Source organism: Epinephelus fuscoguttatus, linkage group LG11 (genome assembly GCF_011397635.1).
Source record: "Epinephelus fuscoguttatus linkage group LG11, E.fuscoguttatus.final_Chr_v1".
NCBI lineage: Eukaryota > Metazoa > Chordata > Actinopteri > Perciformes > Serranidae > Epinephelus > Epinephelus fuscoguttatus.
In genome coordinates, this window is record NC_064762.1 from 26,285,581 (window position 1) to 26,308,146 (window position 22,566).

Below are 22,566 nucleotides of genomic sequence, written 5' to 3' on the forward strand. Positions count from 1 at the left end.
AATTCAGACACTGTAAGAAAGATTGCAACACCTTTACTCGCTTCTAAGTCAGAGGTGTCACACATATGACCAGGGGGCCAGAACTGGCCCACCAAAGGGTCCGATCCGGCCCTCTACATGATTTTGCACACTTAATGTTGATGCCGAGAGGTTTCAGGTTCCTTAGAGGCTTCTCCACTCTGACCAGAATACAGCTGTCTGAAATAATAATGAATACTTTCAATGGTCATATTTAAAGATATTAAACATTGTGCAAAATATTCTCAACCAGCAGCTTCAGTGCAAAAGAATCTGCATCAGACTTCTATCTGAAAACTATATAAGTGGAACCCTGCTGCTGAGGGCAGGGGATGACTTAACCTGCTTCATCAATAGCTTCTACTTTATGAAAAAATGCACATGTTATGACAGTGAGTAGCAGACTGACTGAATGTAGAAGACATACTGTTGAATTTGCACATATTTTTCTTTCTTCTTCATTTGGTAAATGGGTGAATGTGTTCAGAATGAAAGAAAATTTTGCAGAGGTTGATATTTATAGGTTATTATGCAGTGGTTTTACTGGTCTGGCCCACTTGAGATCAAATTGGGCTGCATGTGACACCCTTGTTCTAAGTCACCCTTCACAAAAGATGTTCAAATGTGTGTGGCACTCATGAAAGGCGGTTGCCAACTGGTTGTGCTTTTATTTTTGGAAATTACAGAGATACGTGATAAATAAAACATGCACTCTTTGTATTTATTTCCTCAGATGGAGCAGCCTGCTGCTGCTGCTGTCAGCCCGCCCTATAGCTCTTCTTAACAGTAGTGGAGTCTTTACAGGGGTTCCCCATTCACAAAGCCTGCCTGACTTTACAGAGGGCGGAGAGAGAGAGGGAGAGAGAGGAAGAGCGAGGAAGAGGAAGAGAGAGAGGGAGAGAGAGAGAGAGAGAGAGAGAGAGAGAGAGAGTTGAGACATCCCTGCCTCACTTGGCTGCATTCGGTTTACCGACACCGGAGAAGCGACCATGCTGTGGAAACTAGTTGAGAATGTCAAGTATGAAGATATTTATGAGGTAACGTTACCGTCCGTCTGTTTGTGGTCGTGAGGACTTATAAGAGGAGCTATGTGGGGATAATGAAGTGTTGAGATAAGTGCGGTGTTTGCAGGAAGCTGTAGGCCTGGTATTTTACTGATGTGGAGACTGTGGAGGATGTTTCACTACATTTGGCACATTTGCGCTCAAATGTTTTGAAGTGTTAATAATATTTTATGTGTGTGGCTATGTTGCTTTTTGGAATATGGGGTAAAACGGAAAAAATATGTGACACTGGATAAATATAATTTGTATTTTACTTGTTCTTTAATTATCAGATGTTGGATTTATTTCAAATACAGGGCTTTTTGCGCAAATTCACGTTTAAAAATCAAGCTAAAACATATTTAAAAAATAATAATTACACCTCTGATATATCTCTAAATAGATTTTAGAAATAGACAAGTGATGCAGCAAAAATTACAAATTAATGTCTTATATTTTAAATTATAGCAAAAGAGAAATAACGGAGAGACGCAGGGTCAGCGGGGCAGTGATGTGTCAGAAGTATGTAAATCATTTGGCTTTGGTCCCAGAACAACATTTTTTTAAAAAACGAGCGAGGGGAAAGGGGAGAAATACCGCCGTGCGTGGGGGCGAAACCGCTGCTCCGGCTCGCGCTGAATGGGCTCGAGCACAAAGCACCACGAAGGGGAGAAAAGGGCAGCTCGCGAGGCCCCTCGGCTCAGCCCGGTGGGAAACCCTTGTCTCGTGCCGCACATGGCTTTTCTCCCACGGCGTGAGGGAGGGGAGAGGCTATAATGTTGTTAAACAAGTCATCCAGGAGGGCGAAGAAGGGGCCGGCGGAGTCTACAATATAAAGTTTAATCGCTTCTTTTGACTCGTGACACCGTTCACACGAGCCCCTCGTGCGCCCCTGTAGTGTCTCGGGTGGGTTTTTTCAGTGGGTTAATAAAAGGCAGCTGCAGCACTACATGAGATGTGCTTTATTTTGCAGGAGTGTTGTGTTGGCAGGCTGGAGTTTGGGTTAAATGGAATAAGACGGTTTCACCTTTGCGCATGTGTTTGTGTCTGTGCGTAAAAGTGGTTTTTCTTTCCCTGCGTCAGATTTTGCCTATAAAAGCTCCCCCCAAAGTGCGTATTTTTGGTGATGGGGGAATTCCTCACGGGTCCTTCTGGTCACCCTGTTTCGCTTTCTCCTGCCAGAGAGAGTCCTCTTTCTATCTCCTGCTGTTGGCGCGTTTCGGCTCTCCACGGAATTTAAACGTCACTCACGGTTGCGCGAGAGGCTTCACGCTCCATGTGTCGCCAGTCCCCTGCCTCGCGCACATTAATATTCCTGTAAGTCTCAGTCATGAATAACAATTACACCGTATACCGGGGGTAGAGGCGGGCGCTCGGTGCTCACACTCAGAGCGGCGGCAGCTCCGGGCGGAGGAAGGTTCTGCGTGGAGCTGTAGACCAGGCCGTGCCTGCAGATATACACACACGCGCTGCTTCTACCTGGAATGAGTTTGGCCATCTTGGCCCGACACTATCTCTGCTATCCTGCTGTTTTACCGTAAGCCCGCTCGTGACACCAACAGAGGCTTTACAAATGTTAGTTCACTCCTACTCCACTGCGGTGAGTTTCCTTCACTCAGATTCTATTTCAGAATTGCGCAAACGGTGCATGTGTAGACACTGCTGGGAGGTTTTCGCTGTGAGAGGTTTTAAATTAGGCTATAACATTTTTCCTTCAGGCTCTTTTCTTTTTCAGGAGATTCAATGGCAGTGTGGGCTACTTTGGCTACATCACCAGGGGCAATATAGTCTCATAAATGCATCACAGTCCGAGGCCTCCATGTGGTTTTATTTCAGTATAATGTGCTTCCATTTCTGCATGGACTTGATTTCTCTGTTCTTCTCTGCATCCTCTTGAAGGACCGGCATGACGGTGTCTCGAGCCACAGCTCGCGCCTGTCCCAGCTGGGCTCGGTATCGCACGCGGGACCCTACTCCAGCGCGCCGCCGCTGTCTCACGCGCCATCGTCGGACTTCCAGCCACCGTACTTTCCGCCGCCGTACCAGCCGCTCGCTCACTACCAGAGCCAGGATCCGTACTCCCACGTCAGCGACCCGTACTCTCTGAACTCCCTGCACCAGAGCCAGCAGAGCGCATGGGGGGCGCGGCAGCGGCAGGACGCCACCGGGGAGCGGATGGATAGCTCGGCTCTGTTGGCGCAGCCTCGGGCCTCGCTGCCTCAGCTGCCCGGGCTGGACCCGCGGAGGGACTACGGTGTGCGGCGGCCTGATGTGCTGCTGCACTCCGCTCACCCGGGACTGGAGCCCGGGATGGGAGACGGACTGCTGCACGGGCTGCACGGTATGGAGGATGTTCAGGTGAGTCAGAGATCACAGCTGAGACTTACAGGGGTGAAAGTAAATATATTTTTCCAGTTCCAATTATGATTATATTTTTAGTTTAATTTTTGAAAAGATATTTTTGAAGATATTACTATAAGCAAGGAAAGATACACTGCAAGTCAGGGGCCACATATGCCACTGCAATTATATTATAATTTATTGTATATCATTGTAAAAGCAGATACAAAATGTGTGCACTGTAATTATGAATTTAACTTTTCTAATTTACAATAATGGCAGTTTATATTTAACTAAAACAAACATACTGCAGGTATACAAACTTTGCATGAAAAATCCCCTAGTTTGGGTGTCATTAAACATCACATCTAAATTAAATTAAAGAATATAAAAGATATTGTAATGGAAGAAACGGATCTGTAATCGTTGACAGTTGTCTTCTTCATTGTGTCCGCGCCTTTAGAGTTAAGGTCAGTGAACTCAGAGCAGCTCCCTCAGGGCTGGACTCTCACAGCAGCTGTAGCCTAAACGCAAATGGCCCACAGCTAAACAAAGCATCTTCAGAGAGCTGAGACATCTCCTTTGATGAGAAGATGCTGATATGTGGAATAATTCACAAACTGCTGCATGGAGCTCAGATGCTGCTTCTTCACTGACATAACGATGAATATATATTTAAAGCAGAAAAGTCTAAAGATACTGCAATATTTTTTTATTAACTTTAATATGTAGAAAATAGATTTTTGTTTTTTACCTTTATAATTTTGTGTGAAAATTTTATTTATTTGAATTATATATTATTATTATTATTATTGTTGTTACGCATGTTATTGTTGTCATTGAATTCACAGAATTTGAAGGCTGTCATTTTGTTTTATGGGATAATATAGATTTTTCTTTCTTGCTGTTCCTCCCAAGGTGCAGAATATACAAAGCCAGCTGTAGACTTTATAGTGAGCTGTGTAGGATTCCATCTTCCCCTCGTTTCCCCTCTGGGCACAACCACCACGAATTGTTTGCCATTTAACCTCCACATTACATTCTCATTTCTGGCTTTGCGTATTTGTGTCATGCATTTATTAACCCCCATTTAAATTTGTTTTAACAAGTTTTTTTTTTCTTCTTTTGTATACAAGCGTGCAGAAATGACGACAGCAGCAGGTCTATTCAAAGAGGAATTTATCTCGCAGGGTGATGAATGAGACTAATGAATGAGGCTTTAAATTTGGGAGAGCAGCTTGGTCTATATGAGTCATGTCATGATGATTTTTTTTTTTTTAAATGAGAGAGAGAATGGATTATTAATCGGATTCGTTTGTTTTATTCTTTTGGACACCTGAAATGAATCCAGGAGGATTTTGTGGGAAAATAACTTTCACATGCTCGTTAAGTGGGTTAGGGCAGCATGGATCTGCTTTTATAAAGCAGACTATAATGATTTGTATTTATCTTGGCTCTAACAGACTATTGAGGACACCAACGGCACCAACATCCTGGATCAATCAGTAATTAAGAAAGGTATCACACACACACACACACACACACACACACACACAGACACACACTACAAATGCAACAATATGACAAAATTGACCAGATGTAGTACAAATATCAAATAATTTGGCTTTTATTTGTGCGTTATATGCTGATATTGCGCACAGCTGCCAGCTCATCTTGGGCTCTCTTTCCTCCCTGTTTCGTTATATAATTTTATATAATTCTATATCCTATATGTGCTATGCATTGTGATGATTTATGGTGTGTACAACTACAGTTTCTCCCATGAAAACAGCAAATCTGGGCACCACTTGGATTTAAACAGGACCAGACGCGCCACAACTCCATCTTTTATAAAGGTTCCTAGTACCTGAACGCACCACCTCTTGTGTTTTTTGGGTGCTCGGGCTAAGGAGTTGGAAGCCAGGTTAAAGGATCTCGGTATATTGACTCGCAGGCAGTGTGTCGCTGACAGGCTGCCATGCTGCCGCCCTGATGATGTGCGGTGATTTAGTTACGGGATGTTGAGTGACTGAGCTCCCCGCGGGGCATTTAAGCCGCTGATGTAATAAATGGCACCGCTCACGGAGATCTCGTGAGCTCGTTTAGAGCTAATCTGCGGTATTATCCCCCGTGGAGCCATCAAAACCCCCTCGCACTGGCCCCTACGCATGCATGCACGAGCTGGCTGCTTCTTTCTTTTTCCTTTTTTTTTTTTATTTTTTTACGCCATTAGCGCGCGCATTAACGCGCGGGATGAAGGAGCATCCAGTGCTGCTGGTGGGAGTTAAACCGGCCGTGGAGGAAAGACAGGGAGGTGGTTAATGCGATTTGAGAGCGCGAGCCAATCAACAATCGATAATATTGTAATGAGAATGTCGCGCGACATTAAATAACAGCAAATGCCCAGCGCGTGGGCGCTTCATTAGACCAGGGCCGCCCTCTGAGCGCGCAAAGTTTGACAGGAGAGAGAGATTTCTAACTTGACTCAGTCCCCTTGTTGTTATGTAAGAGCAGCACTCACACCGCCTCTAACCTTCCCTCTTCCAGTCCCCATGCCACCCAAAAACATGGGCTCCCTGATGCTCGGCAAGGACGGCCTCATCGGTGGAGTCACCGTCAACATCAACGAGGTGTTCTGCTCGGTACCGGGCCGCCTGTCGCTGCTCAGCTCCACCTCCAAGTACAAAGTGACCGTAGGGGAGGTGCAGAGGAGACTGTCCCCGCCCGAGTGCCTCAACGCCTCCTTGTTGGGGGGCGTGTTGAGAAGGTACGACTGCAGCCTGAGAGCATGTTGACGCAGGGACAACTGTGTGGATGGAGAGAAGCTTGTGGCTCGTTAAATATGCAGGGGATCTATTAATTAAAGCCTGCACTGTAGGAAAAGGCCTCTGCATGTGTGTGCCATTTAGCTCATAGATATTACTTAACATTAACTAAACCTCCGGAGACACACTGGAGCACAAGCTGATGACTATAAAGTTTCCAAACTTTAAAGCGAATATTGGTCATTTGTTAATAAAATGCTATGTGGGAGGATTTTTTTAACTACTATAAAACATTTCTCAATAAATGTGCCCTGCTTTAAATATGCAATTTACATGAACTCGTTTCTTTTCTGCAGAGCAAAGTCCAAAAACGGTGGGAAGTGTCTGAGAGAAAAGCTGGAGAAGATTGGACTCAATTTACCTGCTGGAAGACGCAAAGCTGCCAACGTCACATTACTAACATCTCTTGTAGAAGGTGATTCAGTTACCGTTTTAAACTCCTTAAATACAGGAACTACAGGGGGAATTGTGCACTCCAAAAAGGCATAAAAACCAAACATTTTATTTAGACTTTAAACTCCTCATTGCAACGATTTGACAAAGCATTCATGGTCAAAATATGGGTCTGCAAAGGTCATGACCTTACACACTCCACACATGAAAATGACCCTGTTTTCATAAAATGGTGTAGTGCAATACCACAAAAATAAATATTCAATACAACTACTGAGGAGGACTGGTGTTACCAAATCAGGTTAATTAATTATTTATTTAATTAAAGGCTGCAGTTTGGGCCTAACCGGTTTTACACCTGCATTTAGCCAGGTTATATGGGCCTATATTTTGCATATAGCTCATGTTTCTCATAATATTCCCTATACATCTGGTCATTCCAATTAAGGAAACAATGTCCTGCAAATAGATAATACATAAAGACAATATTTTTTCTACTTGTTCTTTTGAATATTTTTGTTAAACTCAATATTTGCCATTTTAGACAACCTTATATATTTTTTACTGCCTGACTGACAGTTACTTACACTATATTTACACGTCTACATTGAAATTTTGTTATCATTCCTGCCCACAAAAAGCATAATAAAATAATTATGAATTAATTTTCACGATAAAACTTCTAATGTTTTTGCGTCATCCGGGAGGACGATAGTGGGAGGGAAATCGGTGCGTAAAAGCATCACGTGTGCCCAGGAATAATGTGGTCGCAGCATATTAATTAACATTAACATATACAATCTTAAATAAAAAAGTAAGAGGGGAGGCTCTTACACGTCTTAAAAAATCTGCACTGGAAGTTGTAGAACTGAAATTCTCCACCACTGAGTCAAACCTGCATTCATCCTCTGCAGCTTGTTTTTGCTCCACATTATATTTCCATCCACTCCAACCGCACCTTTACCTCTTTCCAGGTGAAGCGGTCCACCTGGCCCGGGATTTCGGTTACATCTGCGAGACGGAGTTCCCCACCAAAGCCGTGAGCGAGTACCTCAACCGGCAGCACGCGGACCCCAACGAGCTGCACACGCGGAAAAACATGCTGCTGGCGACAAAGTGAGTTTGATGGAGCGTTTGATTAGATTCTGCTCCCTTATAGCCTTTATAGAGTATTGTCTGTCATAGGATATGTAATGCATGTCTGCAGTGTGGCATGTAGAGAGATGCCGGCTGGTGATGGCATTATACTCTAGTGTTAGTTTCATTATTTAAATGAGCAATTTAGCTACTTAAACACATCCAACCAGGTCAGGGCCCTGATACATACATAATACTTTATGTCTTTATGTATAAGCAAAGTGGTTGGAAATACTCAAGCAGCCATACAGTTATGCATACGTGTACATTTAAAGGGGGAGACATACCTGTGCATTTGTCCCCCTGCAACAAAAACATAAGGTAACAGAGGACTTAACTTATATTTTGACAATATATAAGACATTCAAGCTATCAGTTGATGCAGATCATGCGCAAAATGAAGAATACAAATTCACCAGGATACAGAAAATTAAGTGTTTGATGCTCAAAATTTTCTAGGAAATGACCCCCAAATTTTATCCATTTCATATGTGTCCCCCTCAACGTTGAAACAAAACCTATACGGCCTTGCATTTAAGGCTCAGAATCTCCTCATTTTACAAGCTCTGCTGTTCCAGGGTGCCATTTGGAAACATTTTCTTTGCTGTTGATTTTAATTATGTAATTGTCCCACATACAGGCTGAAAAACAGGTTCTTCTTATGCAAGTAGTTCCATTTCTGATGAATGAAATTAATGTGAAAATAAGCTCTCTCTCTCTCTCTCATTTTCCTGGGGCCTCTGTGGCCCCTCTTTAAGGCCCCCTGAGGGTGTAAACCTCTCCTGTATCCTCTCTGTTTTACGTCACACTAAGTCCATCTTGCCACAGTGAGCATGACACTGACATTTTAAAAACTGGAGTGAGATCTTCTTAGTGAAACACATTAAATTCAATATGGATCTAACCTGGAATAAAAAAAGCTAATTGACACTGAACAATTAGAGCAGTTAAATTAAATTTAGCTGTTTAAGAAATGAGCTGAAATCTATATAAAGTCAAGAACCTTACAAACAAAAGTAGCACCACCTGAATAACTTTATATTTAATGCTGGACACTTTCAGTTGGCCTGCACAGCTCACACACATTATTAAATACGAACTCTGAGGTTGCCAGTGTGTGTTTGACCTCTGCTTCTGGTCTTAGAGGCGATCCGTTTTACTGGTTCTCCTCATAAAGTTACTTATATGAATCAATTTTTATGGCCGTTAAAGTGTGGAATTGAATCCAGGATCTTGTGATTACCTTCAGCAAGCGAGCGACAAAGATTTTCTTTAAGGGAAGCAGGGTAGAAGAGTAATGTGGATTTATAAATGTGGATTCAATCACAGAATTACTTTGCATTTTTTTCCTATTTTTACAATGACTAAGAAAGAAAAACGCCCGCTGCCAATTAATGAGCAGTCCCTCTCTGTGTGTCCATTTATTCCCCTGAATGAGTTTTGTAGATGAAAAGGTTCCAAGCAAAGCTGTAAAGCATCTCACAAAGATCCCTTCAGGAGGCTTGTATTTTTAGCTTGCATAAATAGTCTGCTGGTCTGCACTGCATAAACCATTTGCCTGTGTGTGTGTGTGTGTGTGCATCCCAATGTACTCGGTATGTACGGTGTGTTCGGTGGTGGATGTTTGATGCTCAGATTCAAACCTGTTCCAATACTGTGTGTCGGTGCTGCCTGTTAGAAATTCATTATTTAGCAGTGAAGTGTTTCAAGTCGTCAGAAAACAACAGCGAGAGCCTTGAGTGTAGCCCGGGGTGGCGGCTTCTCCTCTCTACTCCCCTAACCCCAGCTGGGCTCGGCCTGCACAGCCTGTCACTCATTTGCTGGAGCTCTGCCCTTAGGCCGCTTACAGGATGTGTGTGTGTGTGTGTGTGCGTGTGTGTGTGCATGGGGCATGCAAGTACAAATTTGAGAGAAAGAGAGAGAGAGAGGTCCTGAATATAAAACGTGGGCCTAAAACCAGAGGATGATTTGCTGAAATTTAACAAGCAGAACGAGGTGAAGACGTGATTTTCTTTTACCGTTGCGTTTTTCGCTTGAAATCTAAAGTGAAGAACGAAGGTCCATTTCATGACCTCTTGTCTTAAATTACATATATTAACAGTGAAAGATTGGCTCTTAATGTGGAGGCTTCAAACACACAACTTTCTTGCTCTGTGCATTTATTACACTCCATTTTGGAGACATCAGGTGTTAGTGTTTTGCACAGTGTTCAAATATGTGCTGTTGACATTAGCCTTGTATTTATGGGTACATTTTTGCTGTGAAAGTATTGTGGTAACTTATTTTTCCATTCTTAAGGATAATTTAACAAACACATACGGTATGACACAGAGATGGGACAAAATAATTCTTTTGCAAGTCACAAAAAAGTCTAAGGTCTTTGTGCTCAAGCCCCAAGGCCGAAACTTTGAGTGTCAAGTCCTACACGAGTCACAATGTGCTCTTAACCAATATAACTCCATTTATGAGCATAGTAATAATAAATTAAATTTACAAAAATAATGAATGCTTTTAAAATCTGTACTTATTTGTTAAAAAGAAAGTTTATTGAAAGTTCTCTGTAAATTTGGACCTGCATGTTTTGCACACCGCTATTCATTTTTTGTTGAGCACTGCGTAGTTTTTGTACACAGACAAAATCATCTTTGGTACTATTTATTCCAGTTGGCGTTCAATTAAGTAACGTTGGTCCTTCATGGTTCTGTCCTGCAACTCAACTGGATTCTGCTGGATTCAAACAAAGTAGATCATCTGGGGAATTTAGTGTAATTGATTATGCCAACTTCCTGGGAACAAATAGCTTTCAGTGTTAGTAAATTTGGGATATAAAGGGAAATGAATTGATTCTGAGGTGAGTTTTTTTTAGAGATTTTACTTTAATTTTGGGGCATAGGTGAAAGTGTTAAGTATTTTCAAGTCAAAAGGCTCAAGTCCAAATTAAGTCACAAGTCAGTGCTGTTAAATTCCAAGTGGAATTGCAAATCTTTTTTGATTTTGTCATGTCCAAGTCATGTGACTCGAGTCCACACATCTGGTATGATGTCATAATGATTATGTGTTTATAGTTGAGGTGTTCAATGGAGTCAGTGAAAGAAATGGATTTGTTGTAGCATTAAAGCAAAGGAAAAACAAAAAAAGAGTTGTAAACTTCTTCACAGATTCAGTATGCCAGAATGCAACTGAGCCAGAAGAAATTTTTTAGTGAATTAAATACTCTAATTACATTGAAAACTCTCTCGGCACTGCCACTCTGTTCAGGTTAAGATGTACTGTAGCAGTTGCCTGCATCCAGTTAATGTTTTTAATTTCTTTGACTGATTTCCAAAAGCATTTTAAAAATCATAAAATTAAACAGGTAAATGAAGAAAAGCTGAAAGAAAGCGCTGTTGCACAATTAGGCTTTGGATGCACTGAACATTCCTTAAAGAGGTTAAAAATGGAAGTATCAGGGGGACAATTTTTCTTTGGAAGTGATTGTCATACAAGCTGATAAAGGGAAGATAGGGTTAAAAAAACATCACAGTTCTCTTGTAAATATCTTGATTTGGCACACAACATTCAGAGAGTTTTAGGGCTTGTCCTAGCAGAGAGTGGGCAGTACGCACCATGTGGTGAATTGTACCAATGAAACCTAAAACCTCATTTAGCTATGATTAAACAGCACTGATGCACCAAGCTTTTGCTAGTTTCCTCTCCCAGTGAATAGGTGGGTGGAGTCATGCTGTCTTCAGGAGCTGCTGAACTATCTGAGAGAATCTTTATCAGTCTGGGTTTCAGTGATGATCCAAGTGGTGTTTTACAGTCATTCCCACCCTAACAAGAATACTGCTTAGGGTGAATCACTGCTTTTGCTTTTTTTAAAATCCATTAAATAACATTATTTTACAGGTGCCTTGCTGTCAAAAAGCACAGCACAGTTGGTAGCTCAAACAACATAATTTATTATCCTAACATACTGCTCTGTTACATTATTGACACCACAGTTGTTTTTTAATCTGTCCTGTTGAGCTGCTTTTCCACAGGACATGGAAATTAAAAAAAAAATACAGCCCAGTTGCCAGAACAAAAAGTTGGCATTTTACGTTTCTGCAAACCATGGATTGTACATTTCATACATATCAACATTTAAATCTACATCTAAAGTGATGTAATTCACATTACACATATATGAGCTGAGTTTCTCATCATTAAGAGGAGGTGGGGATGGCAGATGGCATGACACCTAGGTAAGATGGTTGCCACATAGCACACAGCAGCAGACTAATGATCAAGACCAACAAGAGTGGGTATTTTTCACAATATCTCAGGACATTTCCAGCCGTGATCGTGAGGACAAAACTGGGTATTTTTTTAACAACATGTCAGGACATTTTCAGCTGCGTTTGTGGCAACAAAATTGTTTTTCTAAGGACACGTCGGGACATTACGGGCCTTGTTTGTGGTCACAAGACCGGGTATTTTTAAACATGTCAGGACATTTACAGCTACATTTGTGGTGATAAAACCGGGTAGTTTTTTTTATCAGCATATCAGGACATTTCAAGCCATGTTTGTGACGATAAAACCAGGTAGTTTTTATCAACATGTTAGGACATGACCAGCCATTTCTGTGGTGACAAAACCGGGTATTTTTTAACAGCATGCCAGGACCTTTTCAGCGTATCATGGTGACAAAACCGGGTATTCCCCAGCCATGTCAGGGCAACAAACTTGGTATTTTTGTAACAACTTGTTAAGAAATTTCCAGCCATGTTTGTGATGACAAAACCAGCTATTTTAAGCCAAAACATGATCTCACCCTCATCCTTGCCAAGTGGTTTTTTTTTTTTGTCCTTTAACCTAACATGTTAACCACTGACAACATAAAATTGAATTAGTTTCAACATATCGGTTACATATGAAATGAACAAAATGTAACATATGATCCATACATCAGTAACATATGCATGGTTTGCAGAAACAGTGCCAACATTTATTCTGGCAACTGGGTTGAAAAATAACAGATGCACTGAAATGCAGCTAAAACAGAAATGTGCTCCTTTTACCTCAGTGCAGTTAGAGTTGTGGAATTATAACATGTCTTCCTGCTTTGTCAGCCTTTTTTCTTTTTTTAATTAATAAGTTATATTCAGTTCCAGGTAGTATTGCAGGAATATCTGCAGCTAATGCTGAAAAATACCCTCACTATCATCCCTTGAGACTGTTTCACCACAGAGGCATCTCAATAAGATGGTGGTGGTTGATTTGGTTGCATCCCCTGAGTTTTAAAGATAGGCAGCAGTTGCACATACAGTACTTTATACTGTTTTGCTGACAGGGTCAGTATCATGCTAATTGAATACCAAGCACTTACTGTGCTTTAAAATTCTGCAGTTTGATTATTTACATATTGACTGCAGGCACCTTAATGAGATGTTTTGATTAGGTTACACACAGGTTTGCATGATTTTGTTGGATTGGCAGGTGCAGCTCAGGTGGCAGAAACAAAATCTGGTTTTCAGAAAGTTCAAACTTGTACACAAAATTCTGTCAGCCCTTCCACTACTAACATTTAAATGGAAACAATGACATTTGTCCAGCTTGGAAAACACTAAAATTACAAACACTGGAACTATAAACATTAAGAAAAGCGGAAGAAGAGGAGTACCTTTTATCAGCCTGTATGACATAATCTATCTCAAATAAATTAGCTATTTTAGGGAAACCCTATGATGAGTCAGAGTTCCCTCCTGACGTTGTGTCTTCTCCCCTGCAGACAGCTGTGTAAGGAGTTCACAGACCTGCTGGCCCAGGATAGGACTCCCCTGGGCAACTCAAGGCCCAGCCCCATCCTGGAACCCGGCATCCAGAGCTGCCTCTCCCACTTCTCCTTCATCACGCACGGCTTCGGCTCGCCCGCCATCTGCGCCGCGCTCACCACCCTCCAGAACTACCTCACCGAGGCTCTCAAAGGACTCGACAAGATGTTTCTCAACAACCCTCCCAACAACCGGCACGGGGACGGCGGCAACAAGGCCGACAAAGAGGAGAAGCAGCGGAAATGAAGCAGGAGGGGAGGCAATGAAGGAGAGCCAAAAGGGAGGCAGACACACAGACAGAGGCGTTACACCGTTACTTCTAGCTTTACACCACTGCCACTGACCTGCCACACACAGGGCCGAGGTGGAGGAGGAGGAGGAGGAGGAGGAAGAGGAGGAAGGCTTGACAGAGAGAAAAAAAGGCAGAGGAAGACACCTGTGGGCCAGTGTCAGAGAGCACAGAGGGATGTTTCATCTGTGTTACGTTCTTTTCATTCCCCTGAGGACATGATGGTTACTGTGTTACATCCATTTCGCTCCCCCTGCCTGCATCCCGTAAGACTGAGATGCTGTGAGCAGCCAACAAACAACATTGTGTGTGTGTGTGTGTGTGGCTGAGTGAGTGTGTGTGCGCGCTTGTGTTTGTCCTCACACACAAAAAGCATTGTGGGTATGAAGATTGAGTGATGAGCATTCTATCTGTGAAACAGGTTTGTCTGGTGACTTAACACAAGTATGAGGAGGGAGGGAGGGAGTTAATTTATGTGTGTAAATATTTATTTATATTAATTTAAATGGATGGTTGTGTAAATAGGTGCACCAGCTACTTTGGAGTAGGCCTATTTATCTGTGATTCGACCTTTGTGAGCCGGCGGGGGGAGGCAGGACTCATCCAGTGTTTTTCTGTTCTTATAGAGCTGTTGTCATGGTGCTGATGATGGGTAGACATGCTTCTAATTGTCCAGTGATTTCATTTCTATCACATTGATAATAAACCATGTGTTTTATTATGCGAGGTGTGCAGCCTGCGCCTTTTCTCCACGAGACTGGGGGTCTGTCTCTTTTAGTTTAATCCATTCAGGATGTGAAACATGGTAATATTCATTAATTTATTTACCTTATTTCATTTAATATTAATGAACACCTTTAAGCAAAAGTGTGTCCATCTGGGGGATTAAAAAGAAAATGCAACTTTCTGAATGACTGAAATTGCAGTTGGATGCCAACACTAGTTTTAATTACTGTTATATTCAGCGTAATGGCTCACATTCACAGGCCGGGCATCTTTGCCAGTCTTTCTGATTTAAGTGAAATGTGAGTTTATGTTTTAACAACTGTTGTCTGCTCATCACATAATAAATGTCATACTGGTTTAGGCAAAAAAATAAAACAAAAATAAAAAAAACTCATTAAAATTTAATTAATGAGCCAACAACCGCACTGAAGAAAACCACTAAATTTAATTTTTCTTTTCATTTTAACAAATTGTTTATTGCAGAGGACAGTAAATTTTCAATCACTGGGAGGAACAATAAAAAAATACAGAATTAATATTTCAGATATTTATTTTAAAATAAATTCAACCTTGCCATCATTTAGGCTTGTATAATCTTTGATTAAAGTGTAAATAAAAAAGTAACCCCACCACTGAAACTGCTAATAAAAAAAAAAAAAAAAAGAGTCACACTCTCACTGTTTAAGGGGACAACATATGAACATAAAATTATTAATGTTAATTAATTAATATTAATATTTTCTTTCTATTAAGGCTTGCGTACCTTAATAAAATATGTGAGAACAAGAGCGCATTCATGTAGGGATGACCAATAGGTTTGTTCAATGTTTTAAGCTTTTAGTTATACTGTATACTCTAACACATGTTATGGGGTCAAAAATGTGCTAAATGGTCCTTTAAATTATGGATTTATATTTTGTTATTGCGGATATCGACATTAAGGGTAAAATTAAATTGCTACTCATGGCATGTGTGGTCCAAGATTAAAATTTATAAATGATAGTAACAAAAGCAACAACAACAATAATGTTTTAATAGCTTTGTGAGGTTTAAAATATCAGTGGTCTGGAGTCTGGCTATATATTGCAAAGCCTCTGAAATGAATACACACACACACACACACACACACACACACACACACACACACACACACACACACACACACCATGATGGATACTGCCTTATTCCAGGGAGATAATTGGCTGTATTTTCCGGCCAGTGAGGCCCTCGTTTCAGAGAGGCTTCTCTCTCCCTCGCACGCGCGCAGGGGGAATAGAATCGTGCCTCGCGGGCCCGCTTCTGCGGTGGGGATCTACCGCCGGTGTGCTAATGACGGCAGAGCGCGAGAGACACACACACACACACACACACACACACACACACAGAGGAGGAGAAAGTAGAGAGACACAGAGAAAGAAAGCTAATGAGAAAGAGAGACGGAGAGAAAATAGGGAGCCTGAGAAACAGAGAGAGGGAGAGAGAGGGAAGTGTCCCGCGGGCTCAGTGTGACCCGTGGAGTGGAACGCCGCGTGACGCAGGTGCAGAGTTCAGCACCCGCATGTCCGCGAGCGATTCTCGCTCAACAAAGACAGGAAGCTGCTGAGCATCAGTGGCTACAACAACGACAGGTTGGCTGGAACAATAAACAAACAAGCCAAAGAAAACAAAACAACAAACACGGCAGAAAAAAACAACAACACACCAGCTTTTAACTAATTAACTCAGGCAGCTTCCGGTCATCACGAGGACGACTGACAATGTAGTTTTTACTACAAGCTGCCTACAAAGACATGTAAAACAACTGAATGCAGTTTTAATGTCAGTTTAGACTTGTGTTGATTCATTAGCTGACTGAAATATGTGCCAATGTTATCTTTACAAATAAAGAAAATATTTAGCAAGGCTACCAATACAACTAAATATATAGGTCTGTCAGACAATATGTAGGTCTCCCTTAATAAGCTGCAGTGAAAACCTATTTTTGTTTACTTGTTTTAATAATCTTATATGGAAGAAATCCCACTTGTAGGTGAAAAAAAACTAACGAATAAATGTTATTTTAAATTAATGCATTGATTCAGTTGGAAATTATAGATACTAGGGTGTAAAATAATTTCATTTTCCAACTCAAAATGGCCAAAACACAGTTAATCCTCAAATGTCATTAAAGCTCAGGAAAATGATAATAAACAACATTTTAATATTCAATTTAAAATAAAAAAGACACTTAATAAACAGCAAAAATCATCTCCCGCACTGAACTAACGCACCTGTGGACCCCAGTGGCAAAAGCAAGTGTAGGGTGACTGGATGTTAAACTGAACTGAAGAGCAGAAAGGTGACTTTTTGGACTGTTCACTTATTTGAGAACATGTTTTTACTCTCTCCTGAAACTTCCAACTCAAACAAGTGGTTGCTCTGGGTTTTGTTTCCATTTCCAGCAAAGTTAGTTTTGTGTATTGAGCTCCAGGCCTCTTGAAAATGCTTCATTGTGAAGTCAAGGCTCCATCTGTACAGGCACTACCTGGTGTTCACAAATGAGTCTTCCAAGATCCTCATCAATTTTTATTTTTATTTTTTTTATTTTTCTGTTTTAAATGCCAAAACATTGCAGGTTTAAATGGCTTGGAATATGCAGAGAAATATTTTAGAAATTATTTTGACTCTTAATTACAAACCAAATAATAGGAAATATCAGTTCTGTAAAATTATATACTTAATATAGACCTATAAAATTTGGGAGCAGTAATTTCTGCAGTGTAGGTGACAGTAAAAGTGAAGAGCTTTTGACATTATGTCTGGCTATGAATGCAATTTGCTTGAGGTATTTATTCAATACAAACATGATGTGTCTTATAACAAGGCTTTATCATTTACCACAACAACAAGGCATTTAGTTACATATAGAAAATACGATATCCTACATAGTCATGTCAGCCTGGTGGCACATTTTAACCAGCTCATAATAACAACGTTCGGAGTTAATTTGCGCTTTACAGATTCCGCCTTTTTAAAGACTTGGCTGCACTTGTAGTCAAAACAGGACCATGAATGTTTACAAAATTTTAGCATTGAGCATTCTGATCATTTTGCGAGGTATTTCTTTTCCCTGAAGGTTATATAACAATATGAAAACTTAAAACTTGGAGCTTGTCAATGGCTACTGATTCAAGAAATCAATGCAAGCTATAGGAAGTTTCAAATCTCCGAGAACAAAAAATGTATGTGCCAGTAACACTGGTCACCGCTTCATCTGCTCTCCTCACAAAATCCTTTTTAACAAATACAAGTTAATATGAACACAGTGTCAAACTGAGGACATTCATTAGAGAAGTTTAGGATGTGTTAGCCCCTGCAGGTCCCCTGACTTTAGCTCAGGAGCCATGATGGATTATTACAAGTGTGCCTTTTAAAGTAGTTCAAACTTTTAAATGTAATTTCCCACTTTTTTGTTCATAAGATTTGAGCAAAGTATTAATTCTGCACTTCAGTGTTTATAGGGCCAACGTGGCTATAGTGGATCACGCTTAAATACATCACTTCCTGTTCCTGTTCCAGGGAAACATCCACCAGCTGCAGAGTGTTCATTCAGGAGCCGGATATGATATCAATGACTCGTGTTTGATGAATTGGTGATAATGGGAAGCAAATTGTATTTTTATGAAAATGTCACAGGTTGTTACTTTAATGAGAGGGCCAGTGGAGGGTAATGCAGTTATGAACATGGACTGAGCTTATGAAGACATTGGTAATATTTGATACATAAAGTATGAGAGCGGCGCTGACAGTCTTTTCTACACGTAGTTATGTCTGCATCTCTGTCAGTCTGTCTGTCGTTTTGCCAGGAAGTGAGAGAGCAGGCCCCCATCAGCAAAGCCCCTAAGCGTTCTGTCACGCAATGGGCTGTAAAAATGCTTATCCAACACACACACACACACTCATACACACACACTCTCTCACACACACACACACACACACACAGGTTATCCAGCATGCAGACAGCCGAGTGCCGGTCGGGAGTAATTCCTGCTCGGGGCACTGTGCTCCAGGCAAGGCAGGCGCGTGCTGGATATTTCATTATTCATTAATTTACTGTTTAACAAATCCTGTCATTACTGAGCCTGAGCTGAGTTCACACACACACATGCACACACATACGCACACACAAAACACACACTCGCAGCAGTGGGTGTCAGGCGTGGCAAATCGGCCTGTTTGATCCCGGCCTTCTCAACAAACGGGGAGAGAGCCATGAATAATAAGAAACGCGAAGCCTCGCCGGAACGAGGGAGCGTGACACTGTCTCACAAAAAGCCCTTTAGCATGGAGCAAAGCTCCGCCGGGGCCTCACCGAGGGCCCAGGGTTCATTATATGAAAAGACAAAACAAACAGTTGGCACAACCGTGATCGATATGAAAGGCAAAGCTCCCACACACACAAAAGGCGAAAGTGAATCAGTCATGTTTGACAAAAGACGGCATACTGTTTCCTTTCTGCTCATGGAGGAGTCTAGCATGGCTGCTGTTTACTATTTTCACTCCTGAGTCCACTAATGGGATAAGGATTAAAGCTGTGAATATGGTTTTGGCTCATCCATCCCTGTTTTTGGCTCAAATCCCTACAAAAACAAAGGGGTAACTACTCCCTCTTTCTCATGAAACAGTTGAATATATACAGAACGATGAACTCAGACACTATAATGACTTTTACTTTCCCTTTTCAGTCTAGTTCACTTAATTAATTAACAGAGGAAGCCTCCAGGCTACAAATATTCATTATTTCACAGGAAGAAAAACATGTATCATAAATATTATAATGATATATTTGTGCTGTACAAATACATTTTATTCTAAATCTCTCTGTGACCAAGCCCCACCACGTCAGACCACATGGTTTGTGGCTGGAGAAGGTGGAGGAAGGTGACCACAGACTTGACGACAGACCTGCAGTAATGCAAAGGGTTAAAGCCTTGAAGTCCTGGCACTGAATGCCACAGCGAAAGGATAAGGCCGGCGTTCCAAGGAGAAACGACTTTATTTCTCGATCTGCTGCCCTCAAGTATGTCGCGGTCTGTGGGTGGCCACAGACTTGATGTCATTAACATGTGACATATGTAGAGCTGACTGGGAGTGGCTGGAGGCCAGTGTTTGTCTCCGCCGCTGTTCTTGTGTCTACAGGGCCAGGCAGGCTGAGTCTGGGCTTTGTCAGCAGTCAAGCAGCCAAGCAGTCAGGCCACTGTCTGCTGCTGTTGATAGCGAACACGTTTATCAGTATGCATGACGGACAGTGTGCATGAATGTGTGTTTGCTGGTAGCTTAGGGCGGGAGGAGGAGGCGGCGAGGGGGGTCTGGCTGGTTGTTCTATCAGGGGGGTCCTTGAATGTGGATGTGTGGGCAGGGACACGGGCAGTCCGGGTCCCTTAAGGTTGGGCTGAAGACGCTGAGTTGAAGTGACACAGCTGCTGCTGCTGCTGCTGCTGAGGCAAGGCTGCCTCTCCAGACGGGTCAAGGTTACGCAGAGGAGAATACACTTCCGCCACATAGCTTCTCGTGCTCACTTACAAACACAGACACCCGTGTACAAACTCAGGAATACAAAGCAATGCTCCCTTAATTGCCAAGGTCAAAAATGTCTAGTTACTTGTACCTACTATAAGGAGATATTTATGCGTTTATACACTGTATTTTCACAGGTTATAGTCTGGCATTTTAAGATTTTAAAAGTGTGCCAATAATTAAAATTTTACCATGTAATCAAGTCAATGTTGACTGATGCTTCCATGGCACTGGCTGACCTATGCCTAGACTGTTACCATACGTAATACCTCTTACAGGGATTTTGCATTTGCTCAGATTTGTTTGACATTTTGGGAAAAACTGCTTTCTTGCAAAGCGTTGGGTGAAGAGATCGATACCACTGTCATATCTGTCCATTAAACATGAAACTACCCTTGGCATGTGATAGACGCCAAAAGCACCCTTTAGCATCTTTATGAGACGCACTAAGCTTTCAAGTAACTCCAATGTAAACCCATCCAAGGCAAAACTTGAGACTGAGAGCAGACTTTCATCCAGGAGAATTTGTGTTCACTGTAAAACCAAAAGTTGATGTTGTTTTAACGTAATGTTATGCAGTTTACATACAGTCATCATGCACTGACATCATTCGTAACATAATTACATCGGGTCAGGTTACATAATGTAGCAAACATACTTATTTCAACCCAAAACGAATCAAGTTGTTTTGTTGTCTAAATCTGACCTCAACCATTTCAAAACATTAACTACGTGTTACAGAGAGTTTTAGCTGTGCGTCACATAGATTGGCTAAAGGGTGCCCTGTGTGTCACTTTGAGACACAGAGGGGTGTGACAATTTGTCAGTATTTTATGACCTATGAATGAGAATGGGTTGGCACGGAGATGGTTAGCTTAGTTTAGCATACAGACTGGAAATAGGCCAAAACAGCTAGCTTAGCTCTTTCCACAAGTAACAAAGTACACCTGCCAGCACCTCTAAAGCTCACAAATAAACACGTTATATCTTATTTGTTAAATCTGCTCAAAAACCAAAGTGTAAAAACAGGGTTTATGGTGGTAAGTCCAGGATTATTTCTTGGCTGGGAGCAGTGACTTCCTGGAGTGTCTGCTGCAACCTCATTGCAACAAGGTTCATGCTCCATCTCATACTGTCAAAGAATGACACTTTCATTTCACCATGAAGATTTTTCTCTGACCTTAACCAAGCAATGGTAGTTGCTTTGAGGTAACCACACCTTTATCATAACTAATTTACCACCACCACAAGCTTTCTCTCAGCATAGCCAATCAGTTTTAGCTCCCAAAACTTGACAAAAAGAACTGCTGCTGGGTCTTCATCATACCAATAGGGGTGTGATCAGATCAACTAAATGCTGGCATTCAAAGGATTCTGTGTCTTCATTGCAAGAGACACAACAACAGTGGATTTAAAGGGATACTTTGCAGATTTTCAACCTGGTCTGTGTCACCATGGAGTGGAGTGTGTGTGCAGATGATGTTTGGCTGAGCAAGAATCTGCCAGATGAAGTGAAATGTGTCATTTGAATTCATCAATGACGCGTTTCACTTCACTTCATCAATGGCAGGCAGGGAGCTCTCGGAGCTGGCGGTACGGGGTTTACCATAACACCGTTTATCTACACACAATCCTAATAACGTGGTGACACAGAGCAGGTTGAAAATCAGCAAAGTATCCCTTTAAAGGAATTCACACTAAACTGAAAGCTGAGACAACACCTACAAATAAGTTCTCATTATTTTGTGATTCCACATGTCTCTTAAACAAACTCAACATAGTTTCAAATCATTTCTTCCCACTGTCATACAGAATCATGTTGTAATGCTGTGCTCGTTAGAGTTGACCTTGCAATCCACCACATCTTACAGTACACTCCACCATGGGTATGTGATAATCACTGAAATCAGCTGCTGCTGTGATTAGCTGGACAGAAATCAGGAATATAAGGGAACACTGGTGGAAGGTCAATTTCAATGCAAAGAGCCAAACCAATGTAGGTATCAGCTGTGGAGAAAGAGGGAGCTGAAAATGATTAGTGGGATGTGTGGGGGTTCCAGGATTACTATATGTACACCACCACTATTGAACTCCACTTGTGTGTGTGTGTGTGTGTGTGTGTGTGTGTGCACATTATTAACTCCCTGTTTACTCATCCCCCACACTCAAATATATATACACACATGGTCCTCTGAGAGCCAGTTGTTATTAGCTGTGTTTATTGTTGGAGGCATGCTTGGGTCATACCATTTACAGATACTAACAGACGTGTGAATGGAAGGAGGCATGTCACAGTGGGAGGTCAGACATGAGACAAGAGCATTGATTGCAGACAGAGAGATTTCAACTGAGAGGAGAGACGAACACTTGGTCAATCTAAAGAGCACAAAACTCTTAAAAACACTTAACTGACTGAGGGAGAGGATGACCACAGGTGGAGG

General features: G+C 41.6%; 1 protein-coding gene across 1 annotated transcript; it reads left to right on the top strand.

The window, feature by feature from the left end:
- Positions 1 to 985: 985 nt before the first annotated feature.
- tfap2b (transcription factor AP-2 beta) lies at positions 986 to 14,237 on the top strand. The gene is made up of 7 exons (XM_049589959.1): positions 986 to 1,055; positions 2,961 to 3,419; positions 4,865 to 4,919; positions 5,949 to 6,168; positions 6,523 to 6,641; positions 7,594 to 7,735; positions 13,512 to 14,237. Exons 1-7 carry the CDS (start codon positions 1,008 to 1,010, stop codon positions 13,798 to 13,800), a joined length of 1,332 nt encoding a protein of 443 aa, XP_049445916.1. The 5' UTR covers positions 986 to 1,007; the 3' UTR covers positions 13,801 to 14,237.
- Positions 14,238 to 22,566: the final 8,329 nt, after the last annotated feature.